Below are 23,478 nucleotides of genomic sequence, written 5' to 3'. Positions count from 1 at the left end.
GCAGATTTTCAAAACGGCTTGTAACGGCTAACACCTGGTGGTATAATATGTCACCTTTAAGGCTGGTTCTTTGAAAAAGATTTGGCAGTAGGCCCATATTGTGACGTTTGATAATGTATTCCATATTTTGTATGCAGAAAATGGATCATTAGTAGCCTTGATCATATCAACCAGGCAGCAATATTAACATGAAGTCGGGTAAATGAAACATGTCATTTCAGTTTAGATGTACAACGGCTTCCAGAAGTTGGAGGCCATCAGGGAGAGTAGGGGGGAGGCAGAGGTCCGTCTGTGAGCTTCTCGTAGGCAGGAGGGGCATTGGGGACCTGAATACATGAGAGGTCAACACCAACCATTAGACAATATATCTACTTGTTCTTCAGCAGCACTGTTTAACCCAACGTTAATCATACTTTGATTGCAATGGAAATAATGGTAATGTTCCAGTGTATCTTTGACGTCATCTTTGTTTTCCTCAAGCTGTCACGTTACTAACTCGCCTACCTCCCTTCTGACACGTTTTTAATCTTTCAAGCCTCTCGTCTGGTGACTAAATAATCTCCTAAATGCTTCAAATTTCTCATTTGGACACGTTAATTATTAGTTATTTCCCATGGTTAAATGTATCTAGGGCTATATATTGTGAGTATCACAAGCAGTACGGTTTAGACAGGTTAAGTGATACAGGAGAGGTTGTACGTTTAGCGCGTCATTCTCCCTTACCACGAGTCCCATGCTGCCACATTCAACAAGGGCCATCTTGTTATCAGCAGAGGCGTCGCTGTATTGACCTCCTGTGTACCCCGGGGATCCAGACCTGGGGTTCTGGGAAAAGAGAAAGGACATGATCACGGCTGTTGTTGCTGTTGACCCAGTCCATGTCTAGAAATAAGGTCTACAAAGACAGGCATGGTTTAGGAGTCGAAATGTAATAGGATTATATTCTTTCAGATGTGGAAAAAATTTGTGGGAAACAGGCCCATGATAGTTGATGAAATTGTAGATCAAACATTTTCTTTGAATATATTGATAAGCATAGGACTATCAATGGACACGAGCCCTTTATCACTTAATATTTCACTTTTCCCTATAATATCTTGACTTTATTGCTAGGCTATCTATTAGTTCTGTCAATAAACAATTAACCTAGTTGTTGGGCAATAGCAAATGCTATGACACAATTCAAAAACGATTTATCCAAATGTAGGCCTAATTGACGTCATTTGATAAATCACGTCACCCTGTCCAATTTAACCCCGAATTTGTATAATTTCTGTGATTTATGTAGCCAATTAATTTGACACATTTTGATATTTTGAAATGGTGTTATTTTCGCGGAGCACGTTCTTACTCTGAGGACTTGATAGCCCTTTCGTCTCCTGAAGTACCAGCATGTCACGATCAGAAGAGCTGCTATGATGATGACGAGCAGAGCAACCCCTACCGCTCTGCAGACACGTGGAGAGAGATGAGCACCGAACAACGAAGAACAAATCAAGAGCTTTCGTATTTGTATTTTATTTTATGATAATTATGGTTGACTTACTCTTCAGCTCTGACGAAGCCACCGCGTCTGCTGGCGAAGTAAATGTTGAATTCCCCACGAGGCATTCCGTCAGTGTGGTCACACGACATACACCTAAAGTTACCAAATATTAGAACATAGCCATATATATATATACACACACACACACACACACACACACATATATATATATATATATATATATATATATATATATATATATATATATATATATATATATATATATATATATATATATATATATATATGACAACAATTTAACAAAGTAATATTATTAAGATAATATAACTCCAACCTCACTGTTGCATAGGTGTAGTAGGCTAGTTCATTGCTTGTTATTAACTCATAACATATATATTTTAATCAAAACAAAGAACGCCCAGGTAACAACACTTTCCTAACATTAGAGGAAAGTAAAAAATGATGTGGATTGATTCCAAACAATCAATCACTCAATTTCAGTTGGTAACGGTAGACTACATGAATCAAATATTATTAACATAATAGGATCATAATACAAGCCTAACCCAAAAAAAAATGAAAAGCACGTTGTCTTACCAAAATTGGATAATTAAATTGAAGCGTCGTGGCACCGTTGCTTATTGCCTGGTCGTGGGAGGCTCTGCTGCTGTTTCTCAGCTCAGATGCCTTGGTCTCTAGAGCAAGAGAAGTAGGAGAACCAACACTCATGATTGTCACGGGTTCGGGGGCTCATGGCTAAATCCATTGAAGCAGAGTAATTAGCGTGAAACCCTGCAGCCCTGAAAACTATTTCGACTCGTGAAAAACAGAGAGTCTGATGACTTCCCAGGTTGGAGTGGGAAGTCAATGCTATTGTGAACTGTACAGACTTAAGGAATATTTCAACAATTCTGTTGTTTTCTATAGACTTACTTCCTACAGACGTTAAATAAACATTATAAGTTAAATAAACATATTATACACATGAGGCCTAGGCCAATTCAGATAGGCTACAGTATGCCTCTAGAGAAATACCTTTAAATAAATAATTCACATCTATTTTTCTCATTTTCAAAATGGTACATCTAGACTAGCCTTGTAGCCTACTTTTTCACCTGGATGTAAAAGCATTTGAGGATCCGGCCCATATAATTGAATTGATTATATGATAGGCATAGCCTACTAAATGCAGAGAACGACTTGGACTTGCTTTAATTGTAATTACACCAGCCATGCTAAATGGAGAAATACTTAAGATATAATGACTTTATGAATGAGTGTATGATCATTGGCCAAAATGTTCTGTAATAATTTATCATAGATAGATCTGCTAGAGATAGCATATTAAACAATGTGGTCTTTCCTGAAAGTTGTTCCAGTAAAACCCAGCTTTTGTAGTTTCGCGCCGCGCCGCTGGAGGGAGATATTGGCAAACACAATTTTCCGGTTGGCATTTATTCTGCGATGGTTCGTTTTTTCTCTTATATTTTTTCCACAACATTGACATCCTTTCTATTGTAGTGTTTTTTTTTTTCCAGAGCAAATTTAGTCAAATTAAACGGCGAACGATTCGGTGATCGATTATTAGGCCGGTATGGGTGATTCCGTCCACATTTTTACTGTGAAACGGAGGAAGAACACACCCATCCCGTCTTGTTTATTATTATTACTCGGAGGAGTTTTGAGCAATGCAATGGAAAGCCAGCCAGAGACGGTACTTGCCCCCTTCAAATAATGTTTCTATTTCATCAAACCCTGAGGTAAACACATTTACTCAGAATAATAAAATAATGTACCCAGATTAGCTAGTCCTCCCCACCGGACTGTTTAAAGGTCCTCCCGCATACAGCGTGTATTTTGATTATGTCCGAGCAGCCAATCAAACTGAAGCCCTTGGTTGGGTAAGGCTAGCTACCTGCGTTAGTCGGGTTATTACCAGTGTTACTACAGTGCTATTAATTTATTGTTTAGCCTGAATGTAGCCTAAGGGTTGGGATACAATAGAAAGATATAACCAGGAAGACTAATTTGCAGATACTCCTCCTTTTTGGCAGCTTGATTTATCCATGCCACAATGTCAAAACGTTTGAAAGACAGCGTTAATTCATTTAATTTCATAAACGCAATAGCTTTGTCAATAAAGTTTTCACCTCGGAGCCAACATCACTGCTCTGGTAAAAACGATGTGCTCAATTTTTGCAGAATGACCAATTCTGTCTGTTCTGGAGTAAGAAAACTCCACTGCTTTAACAACAACATTTAACAAGAATAATACCTCGGTCTTTATTAGTGTATCAACTTTATTCTAGTTTAGTTTATCCCAGCTGAACTTTACTAGGCCTATCTGAAATTGTGTTTCCACAGACAGTAGGCATGTTCAGGCTAAAGCTTTTTCTTTGTATTTATTTTACATTTTTCATTTTTCTCCTTTCTTTTTCTCCTTTTCTTCTACAGTGGTCGTTTCATTTTCTATGTGAGGAAAACCAAAATATGTGTGGAGCCAAAATGTATAACTTCCTGCACAACTCAGCATGAAATTTGAAGATATGCCTCAACTTCCCATTACTACACTAGCTGGAATATCTGGTCTCACAGACTGTAAGTCTATGAGATCTACCTTCTCAAGTTATTAATACGATTTTGCCAAATGACCAACATATTAATAAGTAATAATAACATTAATAAGTGTTGTCAAACTTTATCAATTTTTTTTACTGCATTTGTTTCAACAAACATGAATAGACACAATGGTCAAACCTGCATGTTAATATCCTCATCACAAGACCTAATAAGTCTTTAAAACAACTATCTCTTTTAAATTTGTATTTTTCAACCTCTCCTATTTTCCCTACTTATTCTGACATGTTTTTTCAAATCCTCATTCTCAGTGTGGAGCCACCTTCCCTTGCCGTCTCCGCTTCCTGCCACTAAAGCTCGGAGCTTCCTGTACAGCAGAAGGATAGCAGAAGATGTCTTCCGTCTCTTGGCCAGTCAGGACGAGAAGCTGGTGTCCCAGCTGGCCCACAGCCTCTGCCAGGTCTCCAACGAGGACATGTGGGTGTTTATGTGCTGTTCCATGTCTGATAACTTCATCCAATGCATTTTTGGGTCTCCAACTGCAGTATATATGCAAATGGTACGAGAAAACTTCTGAATAGTGTTAATAATTATCATTCATAAGTTCTTATTATTACAGATAATACATTTTGTACCTTCTTTTTGTGTCTTCTGTGGTGTAGCCAGAAATAAGAAGCCAGCTATTAAAACACTCTACATTTTAGCTTTTCTGGATATTTGGAATAACTGAAAAACAAGATTCTGGACCGGGGTTGGGCTCTGGGGACTGACAGTCAGTGGATGAATAATACTGGCTGTCACCTTCATTGAACTATGCAGGGATGATACGAAGCCATGTGACATGGGGTGAACATTATCACACTGCAGAGGTGTCCAACCAAGGGTGGATTAACTGTCCCCGTAACGACGGTCATCAGAATACAGTTCAGATAGTCTTTAGTGGGTATGGGAGGCTAATGTAATGCCAGAACATGAATTAGCCACTTCATCACACTACGCCACCACGGAGACCTGCACTGTTGACACCAAACACAAGGTGTGGAACGATCACGATGTGGCTGCTGCCAAATTGTGATCGTTCCATCCGCATGATGCGAAAGGAACCTGGATCCCACTTTATTTTTTCCACTCGTCCATGTCGTTGATAGTCTTGCTTGTGCAACCCAAAGTCTGATTTGCCAGCACATATACTTACTTCCACCTCCTTTAAGCTATCACAAATGCTAAAATGGGATTCATGTGATGAAAATGAAGTATTATATGTAAAGCTTTTGCTGGTGTGAGAATCACATAATAATGTTATTCTCTGGTCAGCTATGGTCTTTTGCATCTATCAATGTTTAGTCATATTTAGCAGATGCTTTTATCAAAAGTGACTTTCAGACTCAGATGCTTGTTATTAAGGAGCTGCTAGGGTGTCGGCTTCTTAGGCAGCGGACATTGGAGGATGAACTCATAACCTTTTGGCTGGGAGTCGAACACGCTAGCCGCCACACTATCACGCAGCCGCCAGTGTATCCGGCCCCATGTCAGCATTTGAAATATCTCCAAACTACGGCCGCAACTAACCTTTATTTTCATAGTCGATTCCATCTAATAGGGTTAGGGTTTCCTCATTATTCATTTAGTCTATAAAGTGCCATCAATAATGGCAAATTCCCATCAGAACTTACCAGAGTAAAAAGTGATGTCTTAAATGTGCTTGCTTTTTCTGACAAGCAGCCAAGGAAAAGTGTTCATTTTATTATGTACCATGAACCAAATTGAATTTCTGAAGCAATAAGCAGCAAATGTTTGGTTTTTGTGCTTGATAAATGATCAAATAACCAGCCCAGATTCATCAACCACAGCGCTTCTTGCAATGGTAGGGAAGTCTTCTTAATGCACTTAATGTAGATCTATACTTCAGAGGCTAATCCCATATTCCTAACTCTTTCCTCCGTGAAGAGAACCGAAGGACAGCGTGGAGGTCGATGGCCCAGAAGGAGAGGTTCCTGTTCTGCTCGCGACGCTGCTGTCCAGACACCCCAAGGTCTTCCTGGAAAACACGACAGGCCAGCGCAGGGTCAGAGGAGGTAAGGTGGAGGAGACATAGCCTCTCTCATTATTACCTGGAGCGCTGCCTAGTCCTGGTCTTGGCATTGCTTGGTTTGATATTTAGGTTTTGGTTCTCTGCGGTATATAAATATTATGTTCATAGCTTGTGTGCATGTGTGTTATTGCAGTCAAATAGTTAAATATAATTTAAAGAATGACCAATGCATTATATGCAATGCTCCCCATTAAACCACTACTACCTAGAAAGCTAGGGATATTGATACTATTTAGTTAGGTGAATGTTGCCTTTTACAATAGCAAAAAAGAAAACTAGGGGCTAAGCCTTATAAAAAAGTTAATGGTGGGATGTTTCTAATTTCACCTACTTCCAGCCCCAGAGCCTAGCGTGGTGCTGGGTAAGGAGGTGAAGACGTATAAGCGCAAGCATGGGGCCGCTGGAGAGAAGCCCAGAGCCACAGAGGATGGCTCTAACGAAGAGGATCAGGACACTTTCAATGAGGGTGAGACTTCAATGAGAGTTTCCACCGCCTAGCATCCCAGAACAGCTCATATTTACTTTTTTGTTTTCTGCTTATGTTTCTGCCGCATTCATTGAATAGATAGCCAAGTGCATGCTTTATTATTGTTATTTGTTTGTCTGTTTCTTTATCCTTCTAATATATTCTATATTATATTTTTACATTATTTGTTGCGCATTACGCAAAGCGATATTTGACAATGCTTAATGCCAAATTGAACCTGTCTTTATTCACTTCATTTCAACATTTCTTTGTCAAAAGCTGTCCAGAAGAAGTCAAAGAGGCCCCAGGAGAGGGACATGTTTCAGGAGGAGAGAAGGCCTCTCGGGGAACGTCAGCAACACGACAGGGATCCAGAGGAGGCCCCTCCAGAAGACACCCTGGAAGGCTCTCCGAAGCCCCCCGGGCGTGGCAGTAGGTCAACTCCCTCACACAGTGCTTCTGTCTATGTATAATCCCTGGTTCCAGCAGTCACACTATGTTATGATAGCAGCACCTCTGGGGGGGAGAAGGCACTGCGCCTGGGCTGAGAAACAGCAAGGGGCCGAGTTATGCCTTGTTTACGGCGGAGAAAACTCCTACAGTGGTCGTTTGCAACCTTGACGGACAATCTTTTACAGTTTATTAATGCTGGCCGAGACTGTGTTGACTTTAGTATTTTTCAGGGGCTAACCTGGCTTGTAGTGATGCAGCTGGATCTGCTCCTCCATGCGATGCACTTTTCTTTTTCTTTTTTACAATTTTGCCTTCCCCACAGCAGGTACTTAAGCTTCCCCTGCAGCTGTTTCAACAGCTGGGCAGAGTTGTGTGATAGCTCCTCTCTGCTGAATAGTAGTCTTTGTTCTGGGGCCGCTGAGCTCAGGACAATGTGTCTTGGGATAAGCTTGGATGTCTCCTGTTTCGGACAGTTTCAGTCTGTCTCTCGCTGTATTCTCATTCATAACTTCATGCATCGCAGACAGGAAGTGTGTGTTTGTGTGTGTGTGTGTGTGTCTGTGTGTGTGTGTGTGTGCGTGTGTGTAGACTGGCTTGTGGTTGATCGATATATTATGGAAATAAAATCAGAATGTGTAAATGTCATGTTGTTTTGGGCACAAGTTGACTCACAACACACTGTTGACTGGCAGATGGACATGTGATTCAGGCCTTGTGCTGCTTAAAGAATCCTGTTGATGAAGTCAACGGCCTTTACGATACGTCATACGAAAAGCAGCTGACATGCAGACCTACGTAGTAAATAATACCTCCGACCTCAAACAACAATAGGGGAAGTTAGCCTAAGGGTAGATTTCTTTCTATTTCAGGATCATTTTCAGAATTAGTTTGGTTTGGGGGTCTTGGGGGTGTATGTCTGTAATAAAAAGGCTAGTATTAATCTGATTAATCTTTTCTGTTGGAGAGTTTGGTCATTAACAACATTTAAAGTGCTGTATCCTCTATTAATGTATTGTAGTGAAGCACTGTTCATAAAATTTTACAGTGATATATTACATTTTGTGCATGCTAGTTTGTCATCAATGCTAGCATTTGCAACAAGGCTTTTTGACCTACATTATCAAAATGATCTTCCCTGTTTAGTTGCTGCAAAGACAAACAAAATGGAGGAAAAGAGGAGTAGACTATACCAGCCCAAGTTGACACCTGAAGGTTATTCTACTTTGGGTCTCATTATCTAATTCTCTAATGGGTAAAGAGAAAATTGTTACTGATTAAATGCATATTTATTTAACAGAAATGATCGATTCCCCAACGTTTAAGGGATTTGTGGCAAGTATGGATGATATTCTTGAGAACCTTGAGGAAGTGGACTTCACTGCCAGAGGTAACAATATGTTTATATTATTTTCATATATTTGAAGTTGTAACACTTGAACTAACTCGTAGCCTAAAATCATCTGGACATATCTGTAATCACTGCTGATTGATAATGTTTCAATAATGTTATCAATGAAGTCACACCCTGTAACTGATATATTCTACAAATAATTGTCAGTTGTATGTAATCTGCAACCTCACCACTACATGTCACTAAATTCTAAAGATTGCACCTTTAAATATGCATTCTTTTTTATGTGTTCTATAACTTCAGGGTGAGCAATTGCTTCAGTTTAGAGTTGGGCTTGATGTTAACAAATTAACTTGTCTCTACACTAACCAGGGGAAGATGAAGATGAAGAGGATGAAGATGATGAGGTTCCCCAAGAGCTGTTGCTTGGGAAGGACCAGTTGAATGAGCTAAGCAGTGAGTCGGCCAAAATCAAGGCTATGGGCGTCACTTATAAGGTAAGAAACTCTTGTTTATAGTGTGATTGTGTGGTTTAATGTTCACAGATAAATATTTAGCCATTGAAATAACTTATTTAAAGGATTGTCACATATATAATGCATTTTGTAATACATGTTATTATTTTTTAAATCCTCTCATTCATCTACTATATAGCTGCCAACCGTCAAGTTAGTCAAGGTTTTGAACATCCTTGAGAAAAACATTCGGGATGGTGCCAAACTGTCAATGTCAACGAACCGCGTAAGTCACCGAGAACGTTTCTCCACTGTTAGCGTCAGGGGGGCTGTTACTACGGGATGAGAGCAGATCCAGCTCCAGACCAAAACCAAACCAGGTGTGTCCACCCCCCCCTGCATCCGACTGCTGAGTTCCTGGTATAACCACTGCATAGCCACTGCAGGCATCGTTAACAGTTTGTCAGAGGGCATAGCAGCCTGTGATGGGAGAATGTCCAACAGCCTGTGATGGGAGAATGTCTGTTTCTAGTGACTTCCTCTGTATGAGCCAATATAGATTTAAGACCGCTCCCAGATAATTTCTTAACAATCTCGTTCATGATTGGTTTTGGGAATCCATCTGGCCTGTCAATCACAGGTCGTACTGCCTTCTGCTCTTTCCTGCTCTCTCTCTTAACAACTATTAGATCTTGCCTACATCCCCTTTAATGGCCAACCCTTAGAGGACCCTTACATGCTCACCAGACACCCACACATACTGGACGGAATTGAATATAATTGAATATAATTGATTATAGTTAAACTGCGTCCAATGCCATGTACCTGTCTCTCCCATCCCACCAGGCCGACGACGCTGCGGACGGAGACCGGGGGGCCCTCGACGACCTCATCGAGCGGGTGACCAACTCGGCCGACGCCTGCCTGACGGCGCTCCACGTGATGACGGCGCCGCAGATGCCCAAGGCGGTGTACCTGGAGGACGTCATCGAGAGGGTTCTGCAGTACACCCGGTTCCACCTGCAGACCACCGTCTACCCCCAGTATGACTGCGCCCACAGGGGGGAGCCGCGCGGAGGTCAGGGGGGCTGTTTGTTGAGTGTGTGTTTGTATGGAGGTGATGTAAGGGACGTTGGTTGGTCAAGGCCTGGCTGGGAATGATGGAATCAGTAGGGGTGAACTAGAAACGTTTCCTTAGGATAAAGAGGATGAAGGAGGGTTTCACATGATGCCGCGCACATTCCAGGTCACTCTCTTGACACTTTTGCACCATTCGTGATCACATGATTGTAACCTTTTGATTGCTTCTTCTCATCTTAATATTAGACATATTTATTTTTTATGAGTTAATGACTGTTTCAAGAATCAATAAAAGACGATGAATTAATATAATATTAATATAATATGAATTAGTAAGAGAATAAAAAATCTTATAATAAAGAGAAACTACAATTTACATTACAAAGTTTGTTCATTAAGAGTTGGCTTTAAATAGGTCAAAACAATGCCCCCGTCGTGTGCCCCCTAGGTAGCAAACGGCCGAAGTGTCCCAGCTACAGGCAGAAGGCCGTGGCCGTTGTGTACAACAAACTGTGTGACATCATCAGCAACCTGTCGGAGCTGCTGTGGACCCAGCTGCTCACCGACACCACCGTGCTGCAGGTGGGGGCAGACCCGTCGCACTGGGGCGTCGTCCTGGGACTAGCACAGGTGGCGCTCATCACACTGATTACGGGTCTGGGACTTGCTATGCACCAGGGTACGGGTAGCAGATTTATCGTCACTCAGTTTAGTCTTCTACCTGTACACCGTTTGCAATGGTGACGAGCTACAGTTGAAGTTTAATTAAAGGGAAACTATTTAAATCTAATACAAAATAAACTAAAAGGAATTCAGTTTGTGTACTGTCAAAAACACTGAGATATAAGTGGGTGTACGACATTTATAGAGTGGTTTTTTTAAATCAATAATATAAAAATAGCATGTTATTTGACACGGTATTGTTGTTTTCTTAAACCCCCGTTCAGGTGACCTCCATGGGAATGACGCCATTCTTTGTCGAGAACGTCAGTGAATTGCAGCTATGTAGCATCCAGCTAGTGACTGCAGTGAGTCCCACCCTATTGTGGCTAACCTAGCTTCTGCATCTCTACAAGCTTTGTTTAAGCGATTTCTGTTGAATATGATTAGGTTCAAGGAGCAGCCAATCAATGCTTTGGCCCCGCCCCCTCTATTCCTCAGGTGTTCGCCCGGTATAAGAAGCACAGGCATCTGATTCTGGAAGAGGTGTTCACCTCCCTGGCCAAACTGCCCACGAGCAAGCGCAGCCTCAGACAGTTTAGGTAGCTGTGCCAGATATTACTTGCTACATGCTCACCTCATCAAAAGAATGTCTATTTTTCTATGTATCAGTAATTATATGACTGCAGGTTAAGGTGAACTTAAAGTCAAGTGTCATCATGTTTTATCATGTGTCTTATCATATCTTATCCTATAATGTGTGTATTATTATATGTTCAAATGTTCTGGTAGGATTAACGGCAGCAGTGTGGATAGGGAGCCCCAGTGCATCCAGATGGTTACAGCTTTAGTGCTTCAGCTCATCCAGTGTGTGGTTCATCTGCCCTCTGGCAAGCACGTGGAGAATTTGCACGAAAAGCAGGTATTCATTCGCATTTGAATTCAATACATATTACCGTTCGTTGAATGCAACTATCTGTATAAGATGTATATTTCTGTATAATTTTAGGCGGATCAAGATGGGCTTATCATAAACTCCTATGAAGCCACCATGAGGACGGCTCAGAGCTTCTTGTTAGTCTTTCTCAAGAAGTAAGACAACCTTTGCCGTATCCCATAATAATACACACTTCATATCATGAAGATGATATCGGATGATGATGCTTGGTTTGGATTCAAATAAGGCGTGTATAAAACATAACTTAAATATAGCTCACTCTTGTTTGTCGTGTGTGCATGTGTGTGTGTTTGTGTGTGTCTGTGTGTGTGTGCATGCGTCTGTGTGTGTAGGTGTCGCAGTAAGCAGGGGGAAGAAGATTTCCGGCCGCTGTTTGAGAACTTTGTCCAGGACCTGCTGATGGCGGTGAACAAGCCTGAGTGGCCAGCGGCTGAACTACTGCTCAGTCTGCTGGGGAGACTCCTGGTTAGTCGCTAGCACTCAATATAAAGTAGGACTAAGAAAAGGCCTAGCTCACGTAGAGACGCCTGCATGAGCGATCAATCCAAAGTAGACCAAGTAATGCCTTTATCTTACTAGCATGCCGGCAGTTGGTTCCTAGGAATATGTTTGGGATTGGTCGTTTTGTGCCCATATTGGCTTGTTGTCCTACATGTTACTTGAATCCAAAGTAGAACAATGGGATGGCCTCGGCTTACTGGCTACCCCGGCCGTAGATTTCCTTACGGATTTCTGTGATTTGTGGTTGGTGGATGCACTGTGTCCACAGGTGTACCAGTTCAGCACCAAGCAGACAGAGATGGCTCTCAGGGTCGCAGCGCTGGACTACCTGGGCACCGTCGCCGCCCACCTACGCAAAGATGCAGTCGACAACGGGGTGGACAAATCAGCCGCCAACCAAATCCCGAAAGAGGTAATGTTGATTATGTCAAGTCTTGTTATGCACCACACTGTGAATGTGTACCGTGATCGATGTGAACAGGATCAGGCCAATTGCTTGTTTAGTGGGACGGCGCCCAGGTACCTGACAGGGAGACCCTCCGGCTACAGAGAGCCCTGCTGACCTACCTGGAGGACGATGAGGAGAGGGGCTGGTCTCTGGAGGTGAGCGGGTCCGTTTGATTATGTATTAAGTCATTTGTTCACTTTTTACAAGGGCTTGTTTTACATGGGATTAATTAAAACGAGTTATTACCTTTTCCCACCAGACAACAAATTAATTGACAGATTCGCGGATAGGTGTTTAGTCTTCAGATACTTAGTAGTTTAAATATTTTTTGAACTAAAAAGTGATGGCTGCAGTGAAATGCATAATGCATGATAAATAAAGTCAATGACTTCATAGATGGAAAGGGGACACTGCGCCAATGCTTCACTTGTAAATTAAATCCCTGTCTTTAAACGTTGTTTTGATCCAGTTTGCCAGGAGCTTTTACATCGCCCAGTGGTTCCGGGACGCCACCACTGAGATGGAGAAAGCTGTGAACCTCCTGAAGAACGCGGAGCTGCCAAGCAGACGACATCTGGTCACGAATGCCAACTCCGCCTCAGACGTCGTGCGACGGGCAGAGAAGCGGAAAAAGTTTTACCTCAAAGTCGCAAAGAACATCACACCAAGGTAAATAACCCCATTACCGCGGAGTGAGTACCTTTCTGATCCGATTAACTTTTTATAAACGGATCTCCGTTTCCTAATGTATTCCTCAGCCTAAATCCGTACAGCGCGGACTACGAGGACGCCTGTCTGATCGCCAGGCGTCTGGCCTCGACGCGACCCTTTGCGAAGAGCTTCAATGTTTACCTCACACAGGTAACCCGGTCGCAACCTGGCTATTAGCAGAGTAGAAGGCCGAGGCGTGTGTCGTCTGCTGCCGTGCTTCAGACTTGCTGTCGTTTTTGTCCTTAAGATTCTCAGAGTGCTGGGGGAGAGTGCCATCGCAGTCAGAACCAAGGCCATGAAGTGTCTCTCTGAGGTGGTGGCCGTGGATCCTAGTATACTCTCACGGGTAAAACATCCTCCCACCACCCTCTTGATAATTAAGACAATATATGTCAAGTCCCAGAAAAGGTCAAATCCCAGAACCGGAGGTGTCACGGTTAGAAAGTACAGGAGATGAATCGATTTAAATCAAGTCAATGAATAATTAACAGACTAAAGAAAAGGGCTGTTGAGGCCTCTGAGCCCTGACTCTTTAAATGCAGTGATCTCTCGCCTTCCCCAGTCTGACATGCGGCGTGGGGTCCACGCCCGCCTGATGGACAGCTCCACCAGCGTGCGGGAGGCCGCCGTCGAGCTGGTCGGCCACTTTGTACTCAGCCGGCCCCAGATCACCGAGCATTACTACGACATGCTTGTCGAAAGGATACTGGTAAAAACGCATTGAAGAAGTATTTTCCACAACATTTGAGGGACCGCTATGAAGCCATGATGACGATGGTGCTGATGATGGTAATGATGAGGATGAGGATGATGAGGATGATGATGAAGAGGTGGTTTGGCTCTCCGTAGGACACAGGCATCAGCGTGAGGAAAAGGGTGATCAAGATCCTGAGGGACATCTGCTTGGAGCAGCCGGACTTCCACAAGGTCACCGACACCTCAGTCCGCATGATCCGCAGGGTCAACGACGAGGAGGGCATCAAGGTCAGTCCGGGGTCATCCTAGAGTTCACAATGGACAAGAGGGACAATGTCCCCCTCCTTGCTTTGTTGACTGTTTCCGTGACAAATACGACGACGGCATTATCAGAAAATATTTTTATATATTTATATATTTTTTCAGGTTGAAAGAGATTTACAACTTGAAGCACCTGTAGCAACTAAACCAAAAATGCAAAATGTTCTGAAAAAAGACCATCAATGTGCAGTTTTGTCTTGGCATCCACATGTGGCCGCATAGCCTCTCCTCATTGGAATAACGACGCAATGTGGACGTCGACCGTTAAACATAACACATTGTTGTGCTTATCTCTACAGAAACTGGTCAATGAGACCTTCCAGAAGATGTGGTTCACCCCAACACCAAGTCACCACAAGGAGGCCCTAGCACGAAAGACCCGCGTGATCACAGATGTGGTAAACATCAGGGGAACGTACCATCCACTGTTGGATAAAGAACCCTACCCTAACGTTTAATAGTTGACCCTAATGTTTGTATTTCATCTTTGGTTTCCAGGTATGGGCATGCAAAGATTCTGGCTATGAATGGTTTGAACAGTTACTCCAAAATGTGAGTTTGTCCTCTCGTCGATATTGACGTGATCGTTTTGGGTCATCGTTTTTGGCTGTTATTGTTATCTCTCGACTTTTCTAATGTCTTTGTATTCTATAGCTACTGAAATCGGAGGAGGACGCCGCCGTTAAACCTTCAACTAAGGCCTGCACTCAGCTGGTGGACAACTTAGTAGAACACATCCTCACGTTTAAGGAGTCTTACGAAGGTGGGAAAATCTCCTGCAGTGTTATATTCGTTTCATACACACATGTAGATGTCATAGAGCTGGCGTCGGGATTAAAGGTGCTCCGTCTCTTTGTTTCAGACTGTGAGGGCAGAGAGGACTCGGACCACCTGATCTCCTCCCTCACCACCCTCTACCTGTTCTGCAAAATCCGAGCGCAGCTATTGGTCAAACATGCCTTGGCCATGCAGCCTTACCTGGCCACCGAGTGTTACGTAAGAAACAAAGACTGAAACCTGCACTATGATATTTTTCCTGTTAGCAGCCTCTAGTGCCTTGATTAGTAGCTGTGGATGGAGGACCAGAATACAACGATTTATAGAAAGATATTCCCATGATTCCCATTCCTTTGATGTATTGAGTGGTGGATTGGCGGGTTTGATTCTTTCTTCTTGCACTTTCTACTTCAGATATGTTTTAATGGATTAAATAGCTGCAGTTCAAAGGTAACATAGTGCAGGTTTAAACTTTGATACTAGTTTCCCTACTTTTCTTATTTCTCTTCTGGGAATGACCTCAAATGGGGCATGCTATTTTAACAGCACCTTCCAAATCTATAAATCGATATTTAAACAGAAAGACATGAGGGGCGCATTCCGAATAACGATGTGTTCCTGTCCTTCCTGTCCACTGCTCAGAGGGAAAACGACTACATGGTGGTCTGCAACGTGGCCAAGATCCTGGAGCTGGTGGTGCCCCTGATGGTGGAGCCCGGCCAAGACCTCCTCCTCACCCTAGAGGAAGACCTCATGAGGCTCATCATCAAGCACGGAGTGACGGTCAGTCTCCCTAAAGCCCTCCCTTACCTGGATGGCGAAGGGGAGCTGCAGTCAACTCCGGTCTGGTGTGTCTTGTGTCGCCGTGCTACAGGTGGTCCAGCATTGTGTGAGCTGCCTGGCTGCCGTGGTGAACCAGGTCACGCACAGCTACATGTTTGTGTGGGCCTGCTTTAATCGCTTCTATGGTGAGGTTCATTAAAACTTTATTGTATTCAAATATGCTTTAAGAGGGGCGTTTCACATAAGGTTAAAAAAAAACACCACACACGCACACGCACGCACACGAACCGTTTTCATACATATTTATATTACGTCCTCATCTTTTCCTGTTTTGGATAAAAAACACTAAATGATTATGTCCTGATCTCGGTTCCATCCCTCCTCCACACGGGGTTCCCTCCCCCTGTAGGCGCTCTGATCAGGCTGAAGGTCCAGCACCAGGAGGACCCCGACTGCCCGGCCCTGGAGGCCCACCGGGCAGCCCTGCTGCGCGCTCTGCTCACCGTGGGGGCGCTGTGCAGACACTTTGACTTCGACCGGGACCACTTCAAGGGAGCCGGCAACAAGGTGGACCGGGGGATGGCAGAGTGTTGGAGTTAAAATGGGAAACTAATTACCCCAGAAAACATTGAGAAGTGTTGAATTTCCAGCATCGTTGATTAAAAGGGTAATTGGAACCCCCCGAAGGAATCAGGGAAGAGATGGTATGATTGGTCAGAAATGAGCCGGGAGCGGTCTAGAATTGAAATAGGCTCACACATATTCTCACCGAGCATTTCTATCACAAACGTCTGACAGCTATTTTATGTCTGACAGATGACATGCAAATGATAGCTCTTAAATGTTGCCCAGAGTAACTAAACTTAAACTTGGTTAAACAAGCGGTGTTGTGAATATCATGTGCTGTGTCTCCCTGTTTGTCGTCCAGATCGTCATCAAGGACATGGTGCTGGATCTCCTGCTCCACTTCACCACACATCGGGAGGAGGAGGTGCAGGCCAAAGCCCTCATGGCTCTTGGTAGATCCAACACCCCCCCATCACTCGGAATACCACAGAGAGTCTGTCTATTTTTAAAACATGCAACCGATCATCAAGTCTAGTCAACTCTATTTATACACACAAAGGGTTTCTCAAAGGGCTTCAAAGATTCACATTATATGACAGCCCCTCATATCCTTAAGCCCTCCAAACTGTCAAGGAAACCCTCAAACCCAAACCCAAGGGAAGTAACCTTGGGAAGGAACAGAGAAGAGCGATCTCTAACTCCCAGGGACGCTCAGAAGTGCAATAGGTGCCGAAATGCGGGCAGAGATGTTAAGGGTAGCGTCCAAACATGCGTCCCTACATGCGTCTCTCATTATTGAAGTTACCCGCTGACCTTAACCCTCTGGTTCTCCGCACCCCCCAGGCTCTCTCTTCATCATGCACCCGGCGCTGATGTTCGCCCAGGAGGTGAGAGCGCTGTACACGGCCGTCCTGTCAGACCCCAGCGCGGCGGTGGGACTGAAGGTCCAGGTGCTGAAGAACCTACAGAGCTACCTGCAGGAGGAGGACTCCCGCATGCTGGAGGCCGACCGCGACTGTGAGACATCTGTTTACCAGTGCCTTTGGTTTGGGTTGCAGTTGTTGTTTCAGTCGACAAACTTTACGTGAACTCTACTTTATTCATAGTTATCAGGGCTGACGTACCGACTTCCATGCCTCATTTTGCAATTTGTTACGTTATCTTATTGTTTTCAATTACTTCTTAAATGTAATACGATAAAGTGCTGTTTTTACCTAGAGGGACCTCTAAGATTACCATAGGTAGTATATATTGTAATTACATATATCAATTTCATTTTTACTTTTTTTCTTTTTAATTAGCGGTTTGTGGATATTCAACTGTTTTGTTTTCCCCTAATAAACATTTTACTTTATCCTGCAGAACATAACGTTAAATTGGGTATCAGTTAAGTCTAATGTCATTTTTATTTTATTAGCTTTAGATTTTTCAAAACCCAAATCCTTCTTAATCTTGAAGTGATATCTATTTCAATAGAGCTGAAGAGACACAGCGGTGAAACCCTTGAGCAAACTGGTGATAGCCCTCGTCATCATCTCCCTCTCCTTGTTATCTCCTGCTGCAGGGCAGACACTGTCCAAGCAGGAGGACCTGAAGGAGATGGGGGACATCTCGTCAGGGATGAGCAGCTCCATCATGCAGCTGTACCTCAGGCAGGTTCTGGAGGCCTTCTTCCACACAGAGGCCACCGTCAGACACTTTGCCCTGAGCGGCATCGTGCTGACGCTCAGCCAGGGCCTCATCCATCCTGTGCAGGTGGGCTCATATTTTAGCAGGACCTAGTCTTGTGAGACCTAACGGATATAAGTTTGCCTTTCGTGATGATCATCAGTCCGGTCTTGGATGGGCTGCATTTTAATTGCCGCCGGTGTTTATTGAATTCTGAAACGAAAATAAAGAAAAAACGAATAAAAACAACAAAATGAGAACCGAAAACTGAAACTAATTATATATTTTTTGGACGAGACAACTATATTAATTCTTCTTCTTCTTAATTCTTTGTTTTCTGTTTTTCTTATTTTCTTCTCAGTGTGTTCCCTACCTGATCGCCATGGGAACCGACCCAGACCCCACCATGAGGAACAAGGCCGACCAGCAGCTGGTAGACATCGACAAGAAATACACAGGCTTCATTCATGTGAGTGGGTCTGACCACTGAGCATCATAAACATGATGAATGATGTAAGATGGCCTGTGGTCCTCTAATCCTCAGTAGAGACTTTCCTTAGTAGCATCCTTGAAGCTTTGTTCAACAACTATCACTAAACAATAGTACAACAGCAAGACGTAGAATCCCTATATCACCTCCAAGTGCTATATTTGTAATAGCACTTGGTATTGCACAATATTATTGATTATGACAGATTCCTTTTGGTTATTATATTATCTGGTATCAGTGGCTCTATGTTGAAACTCCCCCTCTGTGTGTTTGGATCTCAACACTCAACACACAAATGCCCCCCTTTAACCCATTTAGTTTCAACTGCTTGAGGGTAAATAATAAATATATTTCTACTGCTTAGACAGTGGGGCCTTCATTTAACAGTTATTTTCCATAGCTTTGTGCAGCATTTGCACTCTTCAACTCTAATCTCCATTTCGTTGACAAATAATAAAGTACCATCATTCATTCATTCATTCATTCATTATACTCTTCATCTTCCCTCTCTTGCTGTTGTACAGATGAAGGCGGTGGCGGGGATGAAGATGGCCTACCAGGTGCAGCAGGCCATCGCAGGCCCTGAGGCCACCGTTCTCCGAGGTTTCCGGGAGGACCACACCCAGTCGGCCCTCTGCTCCCGCCTCTTCTCCATGGTCCGGACCAACCGCACGCACAGGAGGGCCTTCCTCCTCTCCCTGCTCAACCAGTTTGACGACAGCGCCGTAAGTAGCGCTGGGGCGATCGCTTGTCCATCAAGTTAACCACCAAAGAATGATACATTTATAAGTAAAAATACCAAGCATTTCGTGGCTGGGCTTCAGAGAAAGCAAGAAAAATAGTTGGTCTGTGGTAGCTTGTCATGGCCGTTGGTCATTATTCCACCCGCAGATACACCTTACCCTCTGTGATAAAGACTATTATAATGACTATATCTTACCCTTCAACTGGGATGTTGTGATGCAGTCGGTCTGGAGGAAGGTTGTCATAGTGAAGAGTGGATGCTCTAAGTTGGTTGACCTGATGTTGTAATGCCGCTCCTCCTGTAGAAAACGGAGGTGAATCTGTTGCTGTTCATCGCCGACAACCTGGCGTATTTCCCCTATCAGAGCCAGGAGGAGCCTCTGTTCATCATGCACCACGTGGACATCACCCTGTCCGTCTCCGGTAGCAACCTGCTGCAGTCCTTCAAGGAGGTGGGACACTCGGAGCCAACTGCTGTTAGACCACTGGTATTAGCTAAGACCCCGGGGTAATGGTTGACATTGTCCACGTCGAGATGTAAATCAGCCATGATTTTTGTTCAACCCCTTCACGCGGTGTACGTGGGTTCTGAAATTGGGCAGTAAGTGAGCCATTGACATCCGTTCTATTCCAAACAAGTGTTTAGTGGCTCCCATAGCTGTGTCTTTGTTTTGTCCAACAAAAGTAAGCACATATAAACTGCCCTGGCTAGGTAGTTTACACCGTTAGTACCAACAAACGGACAAATCAACAAGTTTGTAATCTGTGTCTACATGCCACTTTGCATGCTGAGGTACTAAGGGGTTCTGAAGGAAATCATAAAACGGTTGATCTGACGATGAGCTGTGTTCGGTGTTGCCCTCTTTTCAGTCTTTACACAAAAATCCAGCTCTTAAGAAGAAGAAGAGGATAAATTCTCCTCAAATCAAGAAACCTTGTTATGATGCTGACGGGCGAGACAATACAAGATCTAACACGAATGCTGGTGACGATGATGATGATGATGATGATGATGATGGTGATGAAGAAGACGCAGTCCCAAGGGAAACACCTCAGCCCATGGAGTCGGACTCTGAGTCGGACTCTGACTTGGAAGACGTGGACGCGGTGATGGAGCGTCTCCCTGACAACCCCGGTCCTCTCCTGGAGTTCTCCAGCGCCTCTCAGGGCGTTCTGCTGCTGCTGGTCCTCAAACAGCACCTCAAGACCCTCTATGGCTTCTCAGACAGGTGGGAGAACACAGCACACCCTGTACGCGCAACTCACTGTTCAATCCTCTTCTACATTTAAAACTTGAGTTTTTTATTTGAATTAATAACCTTTTTTAATCATGGTAGGACACATTGTGATTTAAAATATATTTTGGGGTAAACTAGACAAGAGCAGCACAAATTAGGATAGGATAGTGGTTCGTTTAGGGTGTTTGACTCTCATTCAAATGGTTGTGGGTTCGAACCCTAAAAAGAGCCACAATGAGCAAGATGTCTAACTGCTCACCTTGTCATTAACGACATGTATCTTAAAAACAGTTCACTGTAGGTCACTTTGGATGAATGTGTCTGTTTAAAATGTCAAAGAGGCATGTACAAACTAAAATAAGCCTTTTTGCAGTAAAATCCAGAAGTACTCGCCAGCGGATCCAGCGAAGGTGTATGAGAAGGCGGTGAACAGGAAGTCCAACGTGCACTTCAACCCGCGACAGACAGTGGACTTCCTCGAGGCTGGACTGGTCAGTTCAGACCTTAGCGGCCAAGTCAAAAGGAATATCGTGAGGCAATTCTTGGATGTAAGTATTCGAAAATGCTGGAATGCTGGTTTGTTGGAATTTAGAATTCTACTCTTTTAATGACCTGTAGATCATTATCAAAACATTAACTTTGTATATGCCATTTTATGAAAGAAATGCTATTCTTCTACGGGCGCTGTAGAAAATATTGTAAGAAACGTAGTAAATAAAACCTGGTAAATTAAAGGTATGACACACTTTTGAAAGAATTGAAAACAGATCCCACCCTCATTTGTAACGTATGTATCATGTTTATAACGAGACCAAAAGCATTTCCTCAAACTATCATCCTCATACTTTGACCTCCTTGCCCGTCTCAGTTCCAACTGCTGATGGAGCAATTAGACCGCGATGAGGAGGATGAGGAGGTGAACACCGGTGCCAGGAACCAGGCTATCTCCGCCCTGCTGGGCAGCCCCACCTCCAGGAAACCCCACCAGCCCAATCTGATGGAGACAGAGGACCAGGACACTGGGGATGAGAGACCATTCAAGGTGGGTCCTCACTATAGTAGGGCTGAAGCTGATTCCCTAGCGATTCCTCTGTCAAGACCCAGGGCGTTCTTTGTCTGGCGACCGGCATTCTATGTAATTTGTGTTCTGTCGCTGAGAGAACCAACCGAATAATTGCATTTATGTCGCTGCAGCAAGTGCCTGGGATCTTTATGAAATGTATGACTATTGGAAAACGGTCCTAACCAATAATCAAAATGATGATCAGCTTTTCTTCTGTTGACGATATTTCTCCCCAATATATTTAAACTACGTACTCATTTTATGATCTGAAACAAAAGAGCGACACCAAATTTCTAAAGCTATACGCGGCAAATGTTACACAAACATGATACACAACGTAGTTTACAAACCCCTCCTCAACCTGTTTCATCACTCGATCATTTAAATCCGGTCCGACGCTTGGTCACTTCTACACCATCGCCCCCCCACCCCCCTCACCTCCACCAGGGGCGACCAAAGACGGCGGGATCCGCGGCGGGGTCGCGGGCGGAGGTCCTGGACGTGGTGGCCCTCTGCTGCCCCGGGAACAGGGAGCGGCCGCAGATAGCCAGGGTCCTCAAGAGGACCAGCGGCGGCTACACCGTGCACTGGATGACCGGCTCCTACGGCGGGCCGTGGGCCGAGAGCCGGCTGAGGGACGCGGGGAAGCTGGTGCCGCGGGAGGGCACGGTGCAGGAGGCGGACATCATCTACAGGAAGATAGCCCTGACCAGCGGAAGGAAGCTCAATAGTAGAGTGGCGCAGACGTTACGGGCGCTGTATGCCGCGAAGGACGGGAAAAAGTAGTGGTTGATTGTAGGAGGAGAGTGCTAACCCAGTGTTTGTTGTGAGACAAAAGCAGTTTTCACAAACCAGTAAGCCATCGTAGTCAAACTGTATAAGTCGGAGTAAGGGTGAATGGAGTGGTAATATTAAGTTAAGGAGGTAGTGTCAGAAAAGCAGAGCTTTGAGGGCTGTGGTAAAACTACCCACTGGCGCAGCTCCCTGGTTGTGTAGTTTCATCCCCCGCATCTGACCATTCAACACGAAGGGAGATTGAAGACTTCAAAGAAGTGTCTTCCAAGGGCTGCTATTCCCATGCTTGAGCTAAAGAAAACAGTCTTAGAAAGACCACCAGGGGGTGCCAACGTGTAGCAGCTCACCATGCAACATTTTCTTATGTACTTGTGCAATATTTTGAGATTTGTAATTTAACTTCAATTAATGAGGGATAACCATCTGTTATAAATTGTGCGCTTTTCAGAAAAGGTAAAATTTGACTGCAGAATATAATATTTTATTGTTACATTGATGTACTGCATGCTGTCACTTTAATCAAGTCTAAAAGAAATGCAATGGCAGGGAACATTTTTTATTGTAATGTCTCTAAACAGCTTTTTATGAAATACAAAGAATATATACTTTTGGCGAAACAAATAAGATATTGTAAATTATTGTTCAGGTGACTTTTTTTTGTGAGATTAACTTTTTTCGCCCAATTGCGCATCTTCGAACTTTTGTAAAATGTGCTCATTAAAAACTATAAATAAGTATTATCGGGTGTTTTCATTGCTTAAATTCTGTTCAGTTTCATGTTTTGACATCACCGATTTGTAATACTTTTCATGAGAATGAATATCTTGCATTGAATGTTTGTCAAAGGTCTCTAAGATTAACCTTCTTTTTCATGTATGCCAGAACACCAAGATTACCAATCAGATGTTAGCTTCCATATTATTCTGTTTTATCAGCCGTCTATCACAGTGTTGATCACAGCCCGCAGCTGTCCTGAACGCTAGAAAGAGGAGAGAGGACCGCGGCGGTCGCGGGCTATTTTAAAGCTGAACGATGATGACGTCAGAGTTACGCGACTGTTGACTGTAGTTCAAGCAT

General features: G+C 43.7%; 2 protein-coding genes across 3 annotated transcripts; one reads left to right on the top strand and one right to left on the bottom strand.

Annotated features, from left to right (window-relative positions):
• Positions 1-118: 118 nt before the first annotated feature.
• mlana (melan-A) lies at positions 119-3,351 on the bottom strand. The gene is made up of 6 exons (XM_079735069.1): positions 3,304-3,351; positions 2,105-2,202; positions 1,547-1,639; positions 1,352-1,448; positions 724-825; positions 119-326 (listed from the first exon to the last, which is right to left on the bottom strand). Exons 3-6 carry the CDS (start codon positions 1,633-1,635, stop codon positions 258-260), a joined length of 357 nt encoding a protein of 118 aa, XP_079591195.1. The 5' UTR covers positions 1,636-1,639; positions 2,105-2,202; positions 3,304-3,351; the 3' UTR covers positions 119-257.
• On the top strand, positions 3,053-23,109 carry LOC307074078 (nipped-B-like protein A). 2 transcript variants are annotated; one of them, XM_079734080.1, is made up of 41 exons: positions 3,053-3,221; positions 3,962-4,105; positions 4,396-4,561; positions 6,032-6,159; positions 6,514-6,642; positions 6,922-7,074; positions 8,239-8,307; positions 8,393-8,482; positions 8,819-8,943; positions 9,101-9,187; positions 9,748-9,979; positions 10,430-10,563; positions 10,929-11,009; positions 11,143-11,243; positions 11,434-11,563; positions 11,651-11,733; positions 11,932-12,064; positions 12,369-12,512; positions 12,605-12,703; positions 13,018-13,217; positions 13,307-13,409; positions 13,507-13,605; positions 13,822-13,968; positions 14,109-14,243; positions 14,576-14,674; positions 14,775-14,828; positions 14,931-15,039; positions 15,139-15,272; positions 15,696-15,836; positions 15,928-16,021; positions 16,246-16,403; positions 16,765-16,855; positions 17,247-17,420; positions 17,968-18,158; positions 18,433-18,540; positions 19,086-19,286; positions 19,611-19,757; positions 20,176-20,534; positions 20,917-21,091; positions 21,412-21,585; positions 22,054-23,109. In XM_079734080.1, the coding sequence occupies exons 2-41, from the start codon at positions 4,039-4,041 to the stop codon at positions 22,390-22,392; spliced, it is 5,583 nt and encodes a 1,860-aa protein (XP_079590206.1). In that variant the 5' UTR covers positions 3,053-3,221; positions 3,962-4,038; the 3' UTR covers positions 22,393-23,109. The 2 variants fall into 2 exon arrangements, with proteins under 2 accessions (XP_079590206.1, XP_079590205.1); XM_079734079.1 differs by having other exon boundaries at positions 3,053-3,267.
• Positions 23,110-23,478: the final 369 nt, after the last annotated feature.

Source organism: Pollachius pollachius, assembly GCF_949987615.1.
Source record: "Pollachius pollachius genome assembly, chromosome: 4".
Taxonomy (NCBI): domain Eukaryota; kingdom Metazoa; phylum Chordata; class Actinopteri; order Gadiformes; family Gadidae; genus Pollachius; species Pollachius pollachius.
Note: the sequence above shows the minus strand (reverse complement) of the source record. Positions and strands in the feature narration are given on the sequence as shown.